The 17,126-nt window shown below is 44.6% G+C and overlaps 1 protein-coding gene across 2 annotated transcripts in view; it reads left to right on the top strand.

The window, feature by feature from the left end:
* Positions 1-15,007, top strand: part of LOC124005285 (nectin-3-like protein) — a 74,542-nt gene extending 59,535 nt beyond the window's left edge. For both annotated transcript variants that reach the window (XM_046314404.1, XM_046314403.1), the window contains exons 5-7: positions 2,091-2,208; positions 2,418-2,569; positions 11,886-15,007. In XM_046314404.1, the coding sequence (XP_046170360.1) occupies positions 2,091-2,208; positions 2,418-2,569; positions 11,886-12,550 (935 nt within the window). In that variant the 3' untranslated portion in view covers positions 12,551-15,007. The remainder of the gene's footprint in view (positions 1-2,090; positions 2,209-2,417; positions 2,570-11,885) is intronic.
* Positions 15,008-17,126: the final 2,119 nt, after the last annotated feature.

The following is a 17,126-nucleotide window of genomic DNA, read 5'->3' as shown; positions in this document are numbered from 1 at the left end:
TTGTGAAGAAGTTTAAAGCCGGATTTGGATACAAAAAGATTTCCCAAGCTTTAAACATCCCAAGGAGCACTGTGCAAGTGATAATATTGAAATGGAAGGAGTATCAGACCACTGCAAATCTACCAAGAACTGGCCGTCCTTCTAAACTTTCAGCTCATACAAGGAGAAGACTGATCAGAGATGCAGCCAAGAGGCCCATGATCACTCTGGATGAACTGCAGAGATCTACAGCTGAGGTAGGAGACTCTGTCCATAGGACAACAATCAGTCGTATATTGCACAAATCTGGCCTTTATGGAAGAGTGGCAAGAAGAAAGCCATTTCTTAAAGATATCCATAAAAAGTGTCGTTTAAAGTTTGCCACAAGCCACCTGGGAGACACACCAAACATGTGGAAGAAGGTGCTCTGGTCAGATGAAACCAAAATTGAACTTTTTGGCAACAATGCAAAACGTTATGTTTGGCGTAAAAGCAACACAGCTCATCACCCTGAACACACCATCAACACTGTCAAACATGGTGGTGGCAGCATCATGGTTTGGGCCTGCTTTTCTTCAGCAGGGACAGGGAAGATGGTTAAAATTGATGGGAAGATGGATGGAGCCAAATACAGGACCATTCTGGAAGAAAACCTGATGGAGTCTGCAAAAGACCTGAGACTGGGACGGAGATTTGTCTTCCAACAAGACAATGATCCAAAACATAAAACAAAATCTACAATGGAATGGTTCAAAAATAAACATATCCAGGTGTTAGAATGGCCAAGTCAAAGTCCAGACCTGAATCCAATCGAGAATCTTTGGAAAGAACTGAAAACTGCTGTTCACAAATGCTCTCCATCCAACCTCACTGAGCTCGAGCTGTTTTGCAAGGAGGAATGGGAAAAAATATCAGTCTCTCGATGTGCAAAACTGATAGAGACATACCCCAAGCGACTTACAGCTGTAATCGCAGCAAAAGGTGGTGCTACAAAGTATTAACTTAAGGGGGCTGAATAATTTTGCACGCCCACTTTTTCAGTTTTTGATTTGTTAAAAAAGTTTGAAATATCCAATAAATGTCGTTCCACTTCATGATTGTGTCCCACTTGTTGTTGATTCTTCACAAAAAAAGACAGTTTTATATCTTTATGTTTGAAGCCTGAAATGTGACAAAAGGTCGCAAAGTTCAAGGGGGCCGAATACTTTCGCAAGGCACTGTATACAGAAATGCTGCTAATATACAGTAACAGTGCATTGTACATTGGTGGACATACCTGTTCTCTCTTTGAAACGTTTGAACTATTGAGGACACGGTTGATCTCCCAATATTCGGCTGTACCCTTCGACCCGCCTCAGCCATTGTAAGGCCATGATTGACGACATGGTCTACAATAGTGGCCCTTATGTCATCAGATATGCGCCTATGTCCTCTTCTGCCTCTTCCTCTGTTTTGCTTTCCACCACACATCCTTGCTCCTCTTCTTCCTCCTCTTGGCTGTTGACCCTGTTCATTTCCTGGACCATCCATTATTGGAAAATTGCAACTCTGTGTTGTGGTCTGTCTATATATGCTTGCCAATTGATTCTTCATGAGATGCACCTTTTGAGCAATTTAGACAACTGGTTGATTGTTGGTTGAACTAACACTTTACATTCCTTCATGAGTGAGGGTCAATTTCACCTGCACGATTCATCAATTCACTTTTTTGTACAAAAGGTCTAATAGAAATGTGTAAAACTATGCTTGACAGTTTATGACAAATAGTTCAACAATTTTGCATGTAATGGCTTATGCAAGGAACTAATGCCTAGATGTTTTGAGGGGTAAGACTATTCAACAGAGAACCATCTACTATATTTTGATCAACATGACATGAGCAATTGATAATGTGGACACTTGTACATTATCAATTGCAATTTGTTCAAAGGAATAAGAAATTGCTTTAATGTGCACAAGTGACTAGATGATTTGGAATTTGTACAAGTAGTATCAAGAATTGCACGTTTGATCTAAGAAATGCACCAAAGCGACTGAGAAACTGTAATAAAGAATAAGATTGTAGAATAAAGAATCAAGTTATTTTCATAGATATTGTGCTTCTTTTCCAGTTGCTCCTGAGGTGACGGTGGTGGGATATGATCAGAACTGGTTTGTTGGTCAGGAGAATGTGAAGCTGGACTGTGGAGCCAAAGCAAACCCACCTGCCCACCACTTCTCCTGGACCAGGTCAGGGTCCTCTACCTAGCAGCTTACCCACCCACTACACCCCACAACATGCTATACACAAACCGCATCACAAATAGCACCCCATTGGTCAAAAGTAGTGCTCTATAATGGGAATAGGGTGCCATTTTGGATGCACGACTACTGTGATCATTGCTGGCTAGTAATATCCAGATCATGTTTGTATCCCTGTGTTTGTATATTCTTTACAGGTTGGATGGGCCGATGCCTGACTGTGTGGATATAGTGAACAACACTTTTAGTTTCACTCGTCCTCTGGAGAGAAATGACTCTGGACTGTACAGGTGTGAGGTGTACAACGACATCGGTCCACGCAGTCATGACGTTCACGTCTGGATACAAGGTGAGAGAGTATGGCCTTCGTTAAACCCTTCAAACAGAGTTCTCCCACCATGACACCAGAGGAGAAAAGAGCAGCATAAACACACACTATCAGCACCAAAGGTTCAAACTGTTGTGGTTATGACAACATTAGATATCTGTGATAAGAGAGGTAGTGTTTCACGCTGTTTGTTTTTGGGAACACAGTATGCACTAATATGCAACAATATGCCTGCTTGTCAATGGGACCACATTGTGCAGACATTTAGCCCTTTTTTGTTTATCTTGTTTGTTGTCCAAGGTTATTTGTCAGGGTTGGACACAATGAATTACATACAGATACAGTAACAGACTATATTCCCTCCTCATGAAATAGGATGTGTGCTCCATGCTCTGCTGTAAGAGCTGCATGGAGTTTCCATTCTCTCAAGAGATTACTAATTATATTTACTTTAATTTAATACACATTAATTCATGTCTGACTCGCGAAACATACAGAGGATTTCCCCCCCAAAGCTCTCGAAATAGTTTTTATAAATTTGGCCTCACTTGGCTACGGTACTGGGCTGTTCTGATGCAAAGGAACACTGCTTGGAGAACACACAGCCAGCAGCTTCCCCATCCCTCCTCCTCTCCCTCCTCTTGTCTCCCTCTCCTCTCCTCCTCTCTTTACGTTTGGCTCCTCTATTATTCTTTAGGTATGGAGCATGAGAACTGTGCTCCCCATTTTCCTCCTTCTTCTAATCTATATCCAACCATAATGACTGCTACTCTTAGACACATTCATCCAAGGCATACAATCTCTCTGGTTTCTCACTGAGAGGAGAGCGGGAGAGCAGGCGGTCAAATCAAATTGTATTGGTCACATACACATAGTTAACCGATGTTAATGTGAGTGTAGCAAAATGCTTGTGCTTCTCGTGCCGACAGTGCAGTAATATCTAACAATTCCACAACAACTACCTAATACACACAAATCTAAAGGGATGGAATAAGAATATGTACATATAAATATATGGATGACCGAGCGGCATAGGCAAGATGCAATAAGATACAGTATATACATATGAGATGAGTAATGTAAGAGATGTAAACATTATTAAAGTGGCATTATTTCAAGTGACTAGTGATCCATTATTAAAATGGCCAATGATTTGAGTCTGTATGTAGACAGCAGCCTCTCTGTGTTAGTGATGGCTGTAACAGTCTGATGGCATTGAGATAGAAGCTGTTTTTCAGTCTCTCGGCCCCAGCTTTAATGCACTTGTACTGACCTCGCCTTCTGGATGGTAGCAGGGTGAACAGGCAGTGGCTCGGGTGGTTGTTGTTCTTGATGATCTTTTAGGCCTTCCTGTGACATCGGGTGCTGTAGGTGTCCTGGAGTGCAGGTAGTTTGCACCCGGTGATGCGCTGTGCAGACCGCACCACCCTCTGAAGATCCTTGCGGTTGAGGGTGGTGCAGTTGCCGTACCAGGCGGTGATACAGCCCTACAGTACAGTTGTGGCCAAACGTTTTTAGAATGACAGAAATATTAATTTCCACAAAGTTTGCTGCTTCAGTGTCTTTAGATATGTTTGTCAGATACTATGGAATACTGAAGTATAATTACAAACATTTCATATGTGTCGAAGGCTTTTATTGACAATTACATGAAGTTGATGCAGAGTCAATATTTGCAGTGTTGACCCTTCTTTTTCAAGACCTCTGCAATCTGCCCTGGCATGCTGTCAATTAACTTCTACCCTGTACCGTTTACAAAATAACAGTCTGTCCCCGATGTTTTTCCTGGAGAGAAGTGACTTCTTTGCTGTCCTTGATACCAGGCCATCCTCCAAAAGTCTTCGCCTCACTGTGCGTGCAGATGCACTAACACTTGCCTGCTGCTATTCCTGAGCAAGCTCTGTACTGGTGATGCCCCGATCCCACAGCTGAATCAACTTTAGGAGACAGTCCTGGCGCTTGCTGGACTTTCTTGGGCACCCTGAAGCCTCTTCACAACAATTGAACCGCTCTCCTTGAAGTTCTTGATGATCCGATAAATGGTTGATTTAGGTGCAATCTTACTGTCAGCAATATCCTTGCCTGTGAAGCCCTTTATGTGCAAAGCAATGATGACGACACGTGTTTCCTTGCAGGTAACCATGGTTGACAGAGGAAGGACAATGATTCCAAGCACCACCCTCCTTTTGAAGCTTCCAGTCAGTTATTCAAACGCAATCAGCATGACAAGAGTGATCTCCAGCCCTCGTCAACACTCACACCTGTGTTAACTAGAGAATCACTGACATGATGTCAGCTGGTCCTTTTGTGGCAGGGCTGAAATGCAGTGGAAATGTTTTTAGGGATTCAGTTCATTACATGGCAAAGAGGGACTTTGCAATAAATTGCAATTCATCTGATCACTCTTCATAACATTCTGGAGTATATGCAAATTGCCATCATACAAACTGACGCAGCAGACTTTGTGAAAATTTATATTTGTGTCATTCTCAAACTTTTGGCCACGACTGTATGCTGTTAATTGTGCATCTGTAAAAGTTTGACAGTTTTAGGTGACAAGACAAATTTCTTCAGCCTCCTGTGCTTGAAGAGGCACTGTTGCGCCTTCACCAAACTGTCTGTGTGGGTGTACCATTTCAGTTTGTCCATGATGTGTACGCCGAGGAACTTAAAACTATCCACCTCCTCCACTACTGTCCCGTTGATGTAGATAGGGGGTTGCTTCCTCTGCTGTTTCCTGAAGTCCACGATCAACTTCTTTTTGTTGACGTCGAGTGAGAGATTGTTTTCTGACACCACACTCCGAGTGGCTGTCTACCTGTAGGCTGTCTCGTTGGTATTCAAGCCCACTACTGTGGTGTCGTCTGCAAACTTTATGATTTGAGTTGGAGTCGTGCATGGCCACGCAGTCATAGGTGAACAGAGAGTACAGGAGGGGGCTGAGCACGCACCCTTGTGGGGCCCCAGTGTTGAGGATCAGCGAAGTGGAGATGTTGTTTCCTACCGTCACCACCTGGGGGCGGCCAGATAGAAAGTCCAGGACCCCAATTGCACAGGGCGGGGTTGAGACCCAGGGCCGCGAGCTTAGAGGGTACTATGGGGTTGAATGCTGAGCTGTAGTCAATGAACAGCGTTCTTATGTAAGTATTCCTCTTGTCCTGATGGGATAGGGCATTGTAATGGATAGGGCATCGTCTGTGGACCTGTTGGGGCGTTATGCAAACTGAAATGGGTCTAGGGTGGCAGGTAAGGTAGAGGTGATATGATCCTGGACTAGTCTCTTAAAGCATTTCATAATGACAGAAGTGAGTGCCATGGGGCAATAGTAATTTAGTTCAGTTATCTTTGTCTTCATGGGTACAGGAACAATGGTGGCCATCTTGAAGCAGACTGGGGGAAGGAGCGATTAAATATGTCCGTAAACACACCTGCCAGCTGGTCTGTGCATGCTCTGAGGACGCGGCTAGGGATGCTGTCTGGGCCAGCAGCCTTGCGAGGGTCTACACGTTTAAATGTCTCACGTCGGCCACGGTCCTTGGGCCGTGTCGGTGGCACGGTATTATACTCAAAGCGGGGAAAAAATGTGTTTAGTTTGTCTGGAAGCAAGACGTCGGTGTCCGTGACGTGGCTAGTTTTCTTTTTGTATTCCGTGATTGCCTGAAGACCCTGCCACATATGTCTCGTGTCTGAGCTGTTGAATTGTGACTCCACTTTGTCCCTTTACCGACCTTTCGCTTGTTTGATTGCCTTGCGGAGAGAATAACTACACTGTTTATATTCAGCCATATTCCCAGTCCTCTTTCCATGGTTAAATGCGGTGGTTTGTGCTTTCAGTTTTGCGTGAATGCCGTGATCTATCCACGGTTTCTGGTTAGGGTAGGTTTTAATAGTCACAGTGGGTACAACATCTCCAATGCACTTCCTCATAAACTTACTCGCTGCGTCAGCGTATAAATTGTTGTTATTCTCTGAGGAATATTTCCCAGTCTGCATGATCAAAACAATCTTTAGCGTAGATTCCGATTGGTCAGACCAGCATTGAATAGTTCTAGTCACGGGCACATCCTGTTTGAGTTTCTGCCTATAGGACAGTAGGAGCAAAATGGAGTTGTGGTCGGATTTTCCGAATGAAGGGCGGGGGAGTGCCATGTATGCATCGCGGAATTTAGAGTAGCCAGTGTATTGTCCGCGCGAGTGCTACAGTCAATATGCTAATAGAATTTAGAATTTTAAAAGTTTGCTTTGTTAAAATCCCCAGCTACAATAAATGCAACCTCATTATATATGGTTTCCAGCTTACATAGAGTCCAGTGAAGTTCCTTTATTTAGGGCTGTCGTGGCATCTGCTTGAGGGGGGATATACAATAACCAATGAGAATTCTCTAGGGAGATAACATGGGCGGCATTTGATTGTAAGGAATTCTAGGTCAGGTGAACAAAAGGACTTGAGTTCCTGTATGTTGTTATGATTACACCACGGTCCATCTGTGAGTTGGCCTGGTTCGGACTGGAGCCCTGTTCACTCAAAAACTAAGAGTGCTCCCCAGATTATACCATATTCGCTATATAGTGCACTACTTTTGACCAAAGCCCTATGGACCTTGGTCAAAAGTAGTGCACGATAAAGGTTATAGGGTGCCATTTGGAACGTGATCTAAAGCTTGCTTGACACGCTGTCCAGGAAGGACTTGCACTGAGCAATTATCTAGCCTCTCCAAGCCAACAACATGGAGGAGTCCGGCATATGCCGCTTCTCTCACTCTAAGCCGCTGTGGACATAGATGCATCTAGGCCTAAGCCACAGTAGCAGGCAGGCAGGCAGAGCATGTTGTATCATCCCCTGCCCTTCTCCTTCGTGGCTGTTTCGGATACACTGTGATGTTTTCACAGTGCCTTGCATGGCGCTGCAAGTGTTTCTCCCCACCAGCAGCATCTCATTGATGTGTGTCCCAAATGGCACCCTATTCCCTATACAGTGCACTACCTTTGACCATGGAAGGTGTACAGTGCATTCGAAAGTATTCACGCCATTTGACTTTTTCCACATTTTGTTATGTTACAGCCTTATTCTAAAATGTATTAACTTTTTTTCCCTCATCAATATACACACAATACCCCATAATGACAAAGGAAAAACTAGTTTTTAGACATTTTTACTAATGTATTAAAAATAAACTTAAATAACAAATTTACATAAGTAGACCCTTTACTCAAAACTTTGTTGAAGCACCTTTGGCAGAGATTACAGCCTCGATTCTTCGTGGGTATGACGCTACAAGCTTGGCAAAACTGTGTTTGGGGAGTTTCTCCCCTTCTCCTCTGCAGATCCACTCAATCTCTGTGAGGTTGGATGGGGAGCGTCGATGCACAGCTATTTTCAGGTCTCTCCAGAGATGTTTGATTGGGTTCAAGTCTGGGCTCTGGCTGGGCCACTCACGGACATTCAGAGACTTGTCACAAAGCCACTCCTGCGTTGTCTTGGCTGTGTGCTTAGGGTCATTGTCCTGTTGGAAGGTGAACCTTCGGCCCAGTCTGAGATCCTGAGCTCCATTCATCTTTCCCTAGATCCTGACTAGACTTTCAGTCCCTGCCGCTGAAAAACATCCCCACAGCATGATGCTGCCACCACCATGCTTCACCGTAGGGATGGTGCCAGGTTTTCTCCAGATGTGATGTTTGGCATTTAGGCCAAGGAGTTCAATCTTGGTTTCATCAGACTAGAGAATCTTGTTTCTCATGGTCTGAGAGTCTTTAAGGTGCCTTTTGGCAAACTCCAAGCGGTCTGTCATGTGGCTTTTACTGAGGAGTGGCTTCCGTATGGATGTGCTACAGAGATGGTTGTCGTTCTGGAACGTTTCCTCATCTCCACAGAGGAACTCTGGAGCTCTGTCATAGTGACTATCGGGTTCTTGGTCACCTCTCTGACCAAGGCCCTTCTCCCCCTATTGTTCAGTTTGGCTGGGCGGCCAGCTCTAGGAAGAGTCTTGGTGGTTCCAAACTTCTTCCATATAAGAATGGAGGCTACTGTGTTATTGGGGACCTTCTATGCTGCAGACATTTTTCTGTACCCTTCCCCAGATCTGTGTCTCGACGTTCTATGGACAATTCCTTCGACCTCATGGCTTGGTTTTTGCTCTGACATGCACTGTCAACTGTGGGACCTTGTAAAGACAGGTGTGTGCCTTTCCAAATCATGTCCAATCAATTGAATTTACCACATTCCAATCAAGTTGAAGAAACATCTCAAGGATGATCAATGGAAACAGGATGCACCTGAGCTCAATTTTTGAGTCGCATAGCAAAGTGTCTGAATACTTAAGTAAATAAGGCATTCAGTTTTTATTTGTAATAATTTAGCAAAAATGTCTAAACCTGTTTTCGATTTGTCCTTATGGGGTATTGTGTGTAGATTTATGAGTTTAAATTTTTACCGTAACAAAATGTGGAAAAAGTCAAGGAGTCTGAATACTCTCCGAATGCACTGTATATTGTGCCTATTGGAGCCTATATTGTGCTCAGTGCTCCCCATCATACACCATGTCCCTCTCTAGCTACCAGGATGAGATGGCACTGCAGTGGATAGCTGCTGTCTTACGGGCTCCTCACCAATTCTGCTATTTTGTGTGTTTTTTTACGTAAACTTTTTTTGTACATAATATTTTCGGCATCATTTCCTATGACCTCGTACACATCGACTCGATAATGGTACCCTGGGTACATAGCCAAGTTATCGTTACTCATTGTGTATTTAATTCCTCATATTATTATTTTTCTATTATCCATTTTACCCTCTCTGAATTGTTGGGAAGGACCCGTAAGTAAGCATTTCACTGTTGTTTACAAAGCATGTGAAAAATCAGATTTGATTTGATATGAGGAAGTCCAGCCGTGGAGGTTGGGGGTGGTTGTCTTAAGGCTAAGGAGGAGGCGTTATATATCAGCTCACTGACCTTGAGCTGCCTCTCCCCTCCCCCTTATCCCCCCTTTAGATTATCACTGGTCCCTTAGTCACTGCTTTATAATTGCAGGTTAGTTAGATTCTCACTCAGTCAGGTAAATTGCAGCCATGATGTAATTAGCTGAAGGCTATGCTTGCTGCCATCCTGATTGCATTTGATGAGGCGTAGCTAAGACTCCAGTGTTAAGGAGAGATACAAAGCTGTCCTAGTGCAGCTTAGACTCCAGTATTAAGGGGAGATACAAAGCAGTCCTAGTGCAGCTTAGATTCCAGTATTAATTGGAGATACAATGAGGTCCTAGTGCAGCTTAGATTCCAGTGTTAATTGGAGATACAATGCGGTCCTAGTGCAGCTTTCAGTGTGTCTTTGTAGTCAGGCTCTTCATGTGTCTCTAGATACAGGCTGCTTTTTGTCCTGAAGGGAAGTCAATATTCAGACACAGTAATCCTCTCTCTGTCTCTCTGTCTGTCTCTCTTTGTCTGTCTCTGTGTCTCTATTGACTGTCTTCTCTGGCTCTGGGTGTCATCATAGTAACTAGCCACTGAAGGACAAACCAGAGGCAGGAACCTCTCATCGATCACACACTGCTTAATCTTCTCACATGACTTCCCAGAGAGAGGGGAAGAACAAATCACACGCATGCACGCGTGCGCACTCACACACACACACAGTCATCTTCCCCTCTTAAATCCACATTACTTTCCACCAGAGTCACTCACTCCTTTACAGAGCCCAGAGTCACTCACTCCTTTACAGAGCCCAGAGTCACTCACTCCTTTACAGAGCCCAGAGTCACTCACTCCTTTACAGAGCCCAGAGTCACTCACTCCTTTACAGAGCCCGGAGTCACTCGCTCCTTTACAGAGCCCGGAGTCACTCACTCCTTTACAGAGCCCGGAGTCAGTCCTTTCAGAGCCCGGAGTCACTTTACAGAGCCCGGAGTCACTCACTCCTTTACAGAGCCCGGAGTCACTCACTCCTTTACAGAGCCCGGAGTCACTCACTTTACAGAGCCCGGAGTCACTCACTCCTTTACAGAGCCCGGAGTCACTCACTCCTTTACAGAGCCCGGAGTCACTCACTCCTTTACAGAGCCCGGAGTCACTCACTCCTTTACAGAGCCCGGAGTCACTCACTCCTTTACAGAGCCCGGAGTCACTCACTCCTTTACAGAGCCCGGAGTCACTCACTACTTTACAGAGCCCGGAGTCACTCACTCCTTTACAGAGCCCGGAGTCACTCACTCCTTTACAGAGCCCGGAGTCACTCACTCCTTTACAGAGCCCGGAGTCACTCACTCCTTTACAGGGCCCGGAGTCACTCACTCCTTTACAGGGCCCGGAGTCACTCACTCCTTTACAGGGCCCGGAGTCACTCACTCCTTTACAGGGCCCGGAGTCACTCACTCCTTTACAGGGCCCGGAGTCACTCACTCCTTTACAGGGCCCGGAGTCACTCACTCCTTTACAGCGCCCGGAGTCACTCACTCCTTTACAGCGCCCGGAGTCACTCACTCCTTTACAGCGCCCGGAGTCACTCACTCCTTTACAGAGCCCGGAGTCACTCACTCCTTTACAGAGCCCGGAGTCACTCACTCCTTTACAGAGCCCGGAGTCACTCACTCCTTTACAGAGCCCGGAGTCACTCACTCCTTTACAGAGCCCGGAGTCACTCACTCCTTTACAGAGCCCGGAGTCACTCACTCCTTTACAGAGCCCGGAGTCACTCACTCCTTTACAGAGCCCGGAGTCACTCACTCCTTTACAGAGCCCGGAGTCACTCACTCCTTTACAGAGCCCGGAGTCACTCACTCCTTTACAGAGCCCGGAGTCACTCACTCCTTTACAGAGCCCGGAGTCACTCACTCCTTTACAGAGCCCGGAGTCACTCACTCCTTTACAGAGCCCGGAGTCACTCACTCCTTTACAGAGCCCGGAGTCACTCTTTAACAGAGCCACTCACTCTTTAACAGAGCCACTCACTCTTTAACAGAGCCACTCACTCTTTAACAGAGCCACTCACTCTTTAACAGAGCCACTCACTCTTTAACAGAGCCCAGAGCCTTTGGTGTTTGTCCAGACACTTTACTTATTTAATCAATATGCTCTTTCAAAACAACGTCTTAGAATTTCAATTAAGCTTTTTTGTAAACTGTCATTTTCTAACAGGTTATAAACATTAGTGTATTCTATTTGTTCTGTATTCAATTATTATACTGTTTCACCAATCAGATTCATACTAAAAACATTGATTCCTACAGATTATTAACTGATATTAAAAATATATATATTCTGTCATGCCATTCCCTCCCGCCATTAAACCTCATCTCTGCCCCCCCACCCCCTCTCTTTCTCCCCCATCCTCTATCCATCCTTCAGATCCTCCCCCCACCACGGCACCAGTCCCCACCACCTCTACTCTCCTCTTCCTGGACACCAGTGACACCAGCATGGCCCCCAACAAGCGGCGAGGAGCGAGCGGCCACTTCACATCCCCCACCCTGGCCTCCCTGTCAGACAGCAGCCTGGGTACCATAGTGGGCGGGGCTGTGGGCGGGGTCCTGCTCCTGGGGTTGCTGCTGATCCTGGGCGGAGCTTGCTTCATGCGCCAGCGGAGGACCTTCAGGGGTGACTACTACACCAAACAGTACCTGGGCCCCTCCGACATGCAGAAGGAGTCCCAGCTGGACGTGCTCCAGCCCCATGAGCTGCAGGAGGTCTACGGGGACAGGCACAACTCTACCTGCAAGGACAGCCAGGAGCTGAAACCCAAGCCGGGACTGGGAGGGGACATAATTTATCCCAATGACATCAAGGACAAGGAGGACTGGGGCGACGGCCACAGGGGCCTCCGGGAGGGCAGCTACTACCCTGTTGAAAACCACAACAACATCCACCACCCCAAAGGGTCGCTCGTTCACACTCCCACTGTGACCAACGGCTCCCCCTACCTGCCGGAGGACTGCTATGACAACGGCACAGACAGCGAGTATGTGTCCCACATGGATGGGTCTGTGATCTCACGCAGAGAGTGGTATGTCTGAGAGCTACAGGGGAGCTGGAAAATACCTTTTGGCCCAAAATGACTCGGTGAGACAATAATTTAACAGGAGTTGAAATAGATATATTATAGAGAATTTGTCAATTCAATAAACAGACTCTTCAACACAAGAATGAACATTCCCGGCTCATTTGTGTGCTCTGACCCCAAGGACTTCCATATGACTTCCATATGGAGTGTGTTATAATGTCGTAGCATCTCAACAGATGATCGCAGGCTGGGAATGGCAGTAATCTGCTGTCATTATCCGCTTAACTTTAGAACTAGGGTTCATTTGGCAAGGGTTTCTCTGTACTATGTTGTTTCAACAGATGTGAGTGGTTCACTTTGTGTCGTTCTGCTTTTATGTATTTAAACACCTGTCTTACGTCATGAGTCTGGCATTTCAGCCCTCATTAGTGAAATATTTCTATCCCTTTTGAAAATTCTAAACTATGTGCCCATATGTTGCATCAATTCAAACCCCTCATATTCAATGACATTTCCAAAACAATTGCCTGTAATCATATGACTTTATGACTTTTTCATAAAGGTTACATTCTGATTGCTTGTTGCTGTTGGGAGCACCTAAATCAGATTATATTTTAGTTTTCAAACTGTTATACAGATGTGAAAGGGAAAAGGATTCAACAATGTGACAAAAAGGGAGCAATTTGCCAAGTTTATGGTTCTAGACGACGATAGAATATATCCACATGTTGTGAGCAGGATGTACAGTGATACTGGCAGGACTATGGGACGTGATAAGACTCTAAGCACATCGGAGGAATACATCTCAAGGTTTGTATCTACTTAGGACAGTGTATTGTTCTTTAGCATTTGTGGCACATTCTAGATTGTGTCCCATATGGCACCCTATTCCATATACATTCAGTGGCCAGTTTATTAGGTGCACCCATATAGTCCTGACTGTCATCAGAATGACGCGATAGGAACCAGAATTTGTTGGACCAGGCAAAACTCAGTGTGTGTCAGTGTGATCTGTGATGGGTTTTTCCAGTACACAACCAGGCACTATGACATGGTCTTTGTCCCAAATGGCATCCTATTCCATACATAGTGCACTACTTTTGAACAGAGCTGTATGGGCCTTGGTCAAAAGTTGTGTACTATATAGGGAATTAGGATTCCATTTGGGAATGAGTCCATGACATGAGGTTGTAGCTACTAAAGGGTTGACATCACCAGTGATTCTATCTCCATTAGCTGGTATTGACCTTCCATTTCCTGTTACTGCTCAGCCGGTAGCTTCGTTCTACCTGAGAAACTAAAGGATCAAAGTTACCTCTCCAAAGCCTCGCCGTTAAAGGAAAGATCTCTTCAGTCAATTGGTCGGGTGGAGGGGAGCATGTATACACTGACTGTTGGAGGAGGGGGTTGTAGAGGGGGAGATCTCCCTGTGGCATTTCAAGATGGGGCTTGGCTTTAGCCTGAGGTTTCTTTGTTTCTTCTGGGGTTTTGCAAATTGAGGGCACACTCTTTTTAATTTGATCCTTCTTTTTTTGTTGCTCCCAACCCTTTGGTGGCTCATAAAACACTTGCGTATCACACACACACTCCACATGCTGCCTGCTGCCTAGGCCACTCCAACCCTGTCATGTTCAAAGCCCAGCCTTCACCTCAAAGTTTTAGCTTTTTAATTAACTTCTCTTCTCTGGATGGACTTGGCGAATGCTTGACCTCAGTGACGTGTAGAGCATCTGTGTATGCAAGCACACTCATGTGTTTTTATCTGTTTGAGTCAAGGCTTCAAAGCTTTTCTTAGTTTAGCTACTGCTCAGACATCCACCCAGGGGTTGTGGGCACGTAGGCTAGATACAATGCAGGGATAGATTCTCATGTCTTTGACTGTTTGTCTGTACACACAATGTGAGGTTAGCTTGGTTTTACTCCCTGTTTTGAACATTTGTCCAAATACAGGCTGACCTTTGACATGTAATTTCATTGGGAGTGGAAGAAAGTGATTGAATGTTTAATTTGGCAAAGCTTTTGTTTTCAACTTGACCTTCTTTGGAATGGAAATATATTAAGTTATTGTTGTGCCTATACTGCCTTCATTTCATTTGAATCCTTTATGGTTTATTCTTCTGCTTATGTATATATGTTCATGGTTTTTATGTGTGATGATTCATGTGTTGATTTAAGTCCTGAAGGCCCCTGGAGAGAAAGGTTGGTGCCTTATGCCTTTTTATGTCCTTCTTTTTAATATTTATGATTTTGTTGCTTGTTTTTAAACCAGCACAGTTGACTTAAGGTGAATTGTTTAGCCTTATACACACAGACTCTTGTAGCAACTTAAGTTACAATGTACCTGATAATTGTATTTCACTGGAAAATTACATGGGTAGTACTAAGCAGGCCAGAATCATAGTCAATGTTATTGTTTTGAAAATATGCTGGCTTTTTTTATTCTTTATTAAAAAAACAAAAATGTTTTGTATTTTTTTGGTCTGAAATTGTCACAGTGCATTAGATTATTTTACATTATTTTTTAAAATGTTATTTCACCTTCATTTAACCAGGTAGGCCAGTTGAGAACAAGTTCTTATTTACAACTGCGACCTGGCCAAGATAAAGCAAAGCAGTGCGACACAAACAACACAGAGTTAACAAATGGGATAAACAAACGCACAGTCGATAACACAATAGAAAAATCTATATACAGTGTGTGCAAATGTAGTAAGATTAGGGAGGTAAGGCAATAAATAGGCCATAGTGGCTAAATAATCACAATTTAGCAATTAAACACTGGAGTGATAGATGTGCAGAAGATGAATGTGCAAGTAGCGATACTGGGGTATAAATGAGAGAAAAAAGAAATGACAATATAGGGATGAGGTAGTTGGGTAGGCAATTTGCAGATGTGTGTACAGGTGCAAAGATCGGTCAGCTGCTCTGATAGCTGATGCTTAAAGTTAGTGAGGGAAATATAAGACTCGAGCTTCAGTGATTTTTGCAATTCGTTCCAGTCATTGGCAGCAGAGAACTGAAAGGAAAGGCGGCCAAAGGAGGAGTTGGCTTTGGGGATGACCAGTGAAATATACCTGCTGGAGCGCGTGTTATGGGTGGGTGCTGCTATGGTGACCAGTGAGCTGAGATTTTAGAAAGAGGGTCCAGATTGTCTAGCCCAGATGATTTGTAGGGGGTCCAGATTTTACAGCTCTTTCAGAACATCAGATATTTGGGTTAAGGAGAAATGGGGAGTCTTGGGCAAGTTGCTGTGGGGGGTGAAGGGCTGTTGACCGGGGTAGGGGTAACCAGGTGGAAAGCATGGCCAGCCGTAGAAAAATGCTTATTGAAGTTCTCGATTATCATAGATTTATCGGTGGTGACAGTGTTTCTTAGCCTGAGTGCAGTAAGCAACTGGGAGGAGGTGTTCTTATTCTCCATGGACTTTACAGTGTCCCAGAACCTTTTTGAGTTTGTGGTACAGGATGCAAATTTCTGTTTGGAAAAGCTAGCCTTTGCTTTCCTAACTGCCTGTGTATTGGTTCCTAACTTAGCTCAAAAGTTGCATATCGCAGGGGCTTTTCGATGCTAATACAGTATGCCACAGGATGTTTTTGTGCTGTTCAAGGGCAGTCTGGAGAGAACCAAGGGCTATATCTGTTCTTAGTTCAATTGTTTTTTAATGGGACATGCTTATTTAAGATGGGGAAGAAAGCACTTTTAAAGAGTAACCAGGCATCCTCTACTGGGGTCAATATCCTTCCAGGATACAGGGCAGCGGTTAGAGTGTTGGACTAGTAACCGGAGGGTTGCAAGTTCAAACCCCCGTGCTGACAAGGTACAAATCTGTCGTTCTGCCCCTGAACAGGCAGTTAACCCACTGTTCCTAGGCCGTCATTGAAAATAAGAATATGTTCTTAACTGACTTGCCTAGTTAAATAAAGGTAAAAGAAAAAGAAAAAGAATACCTGGGTCAGGTATTAGAAAGATTAGAAAGGCCTGCTCGCTGAAGTGTTTTAGGGAGCGTTAGACAGTGATGAGGGGTGGTCATTTTACGGATGCAGGCAGTGATCGCTGAGATCATGGTTGAAGACAGCAGAGGTGTATTTAGAGGGCAGGTTGGTCAGGATTGTATCTATGAGGGTACCCTTCTTTATGGATTTAGGGTTGTTCCTGGTAGGTTCCTTGATCATTTGTGTGAGATTGAGGTCATCTAGCTTAGATTGTAGGACGGTCAGGGTGTTAAGCATATCCCAGTTTAGGTCACCTAACAGTACAAACTCTGAAGATAAATGTGGGGCAATTAATTCACATATGGTGTCCAGGGCACAGCTGGAGGCTGTGGGGGGTCTATAACAGGTGGCAACAGTGAGAGACTTATTTCTGGAAAGGTGCATTTTTAAAAGTAGAAGCTCGAACTGTTTGGGCACAGACCTGGATAGCATGACAGAACTCTGCAGACTATCTCTGCAGTAGATTTAAACTCCACCCCCTTTGACAGTTCTTGGCTGAAAAATGTTGTAGTTGGGGATGGAAATTTCAGAATTTTTGGTGGCCTTCCTAAGCCAGGATTCAGACATGGCTAGAACATCAGGGTTGGCGGTGTCACA

The sequence above is a fragment of the Oncorhynchus gorbuscha genome, linkage group LG19, assembly GCF_021184085.1.
Source record: "Oncorhynchus gorbuscha isolate QuinsamMale2020 ecotype Even-year linkage group LG19, OgorEven_v1.0, whole genome shotgun sequence".
Taxonomy (NCBI): Eukaryota; Metazoa; Chordata; class Actinopteri; order Salmoniformes; family Salmonidae; genus Oncorhynchus; species Oncorhynchus gorbuscha.
The sequence above is the reverse complement of the archived record's forward strand: the minus strand, read 5'-3'. Positions and strand labels throughout refer to the sequence as shown.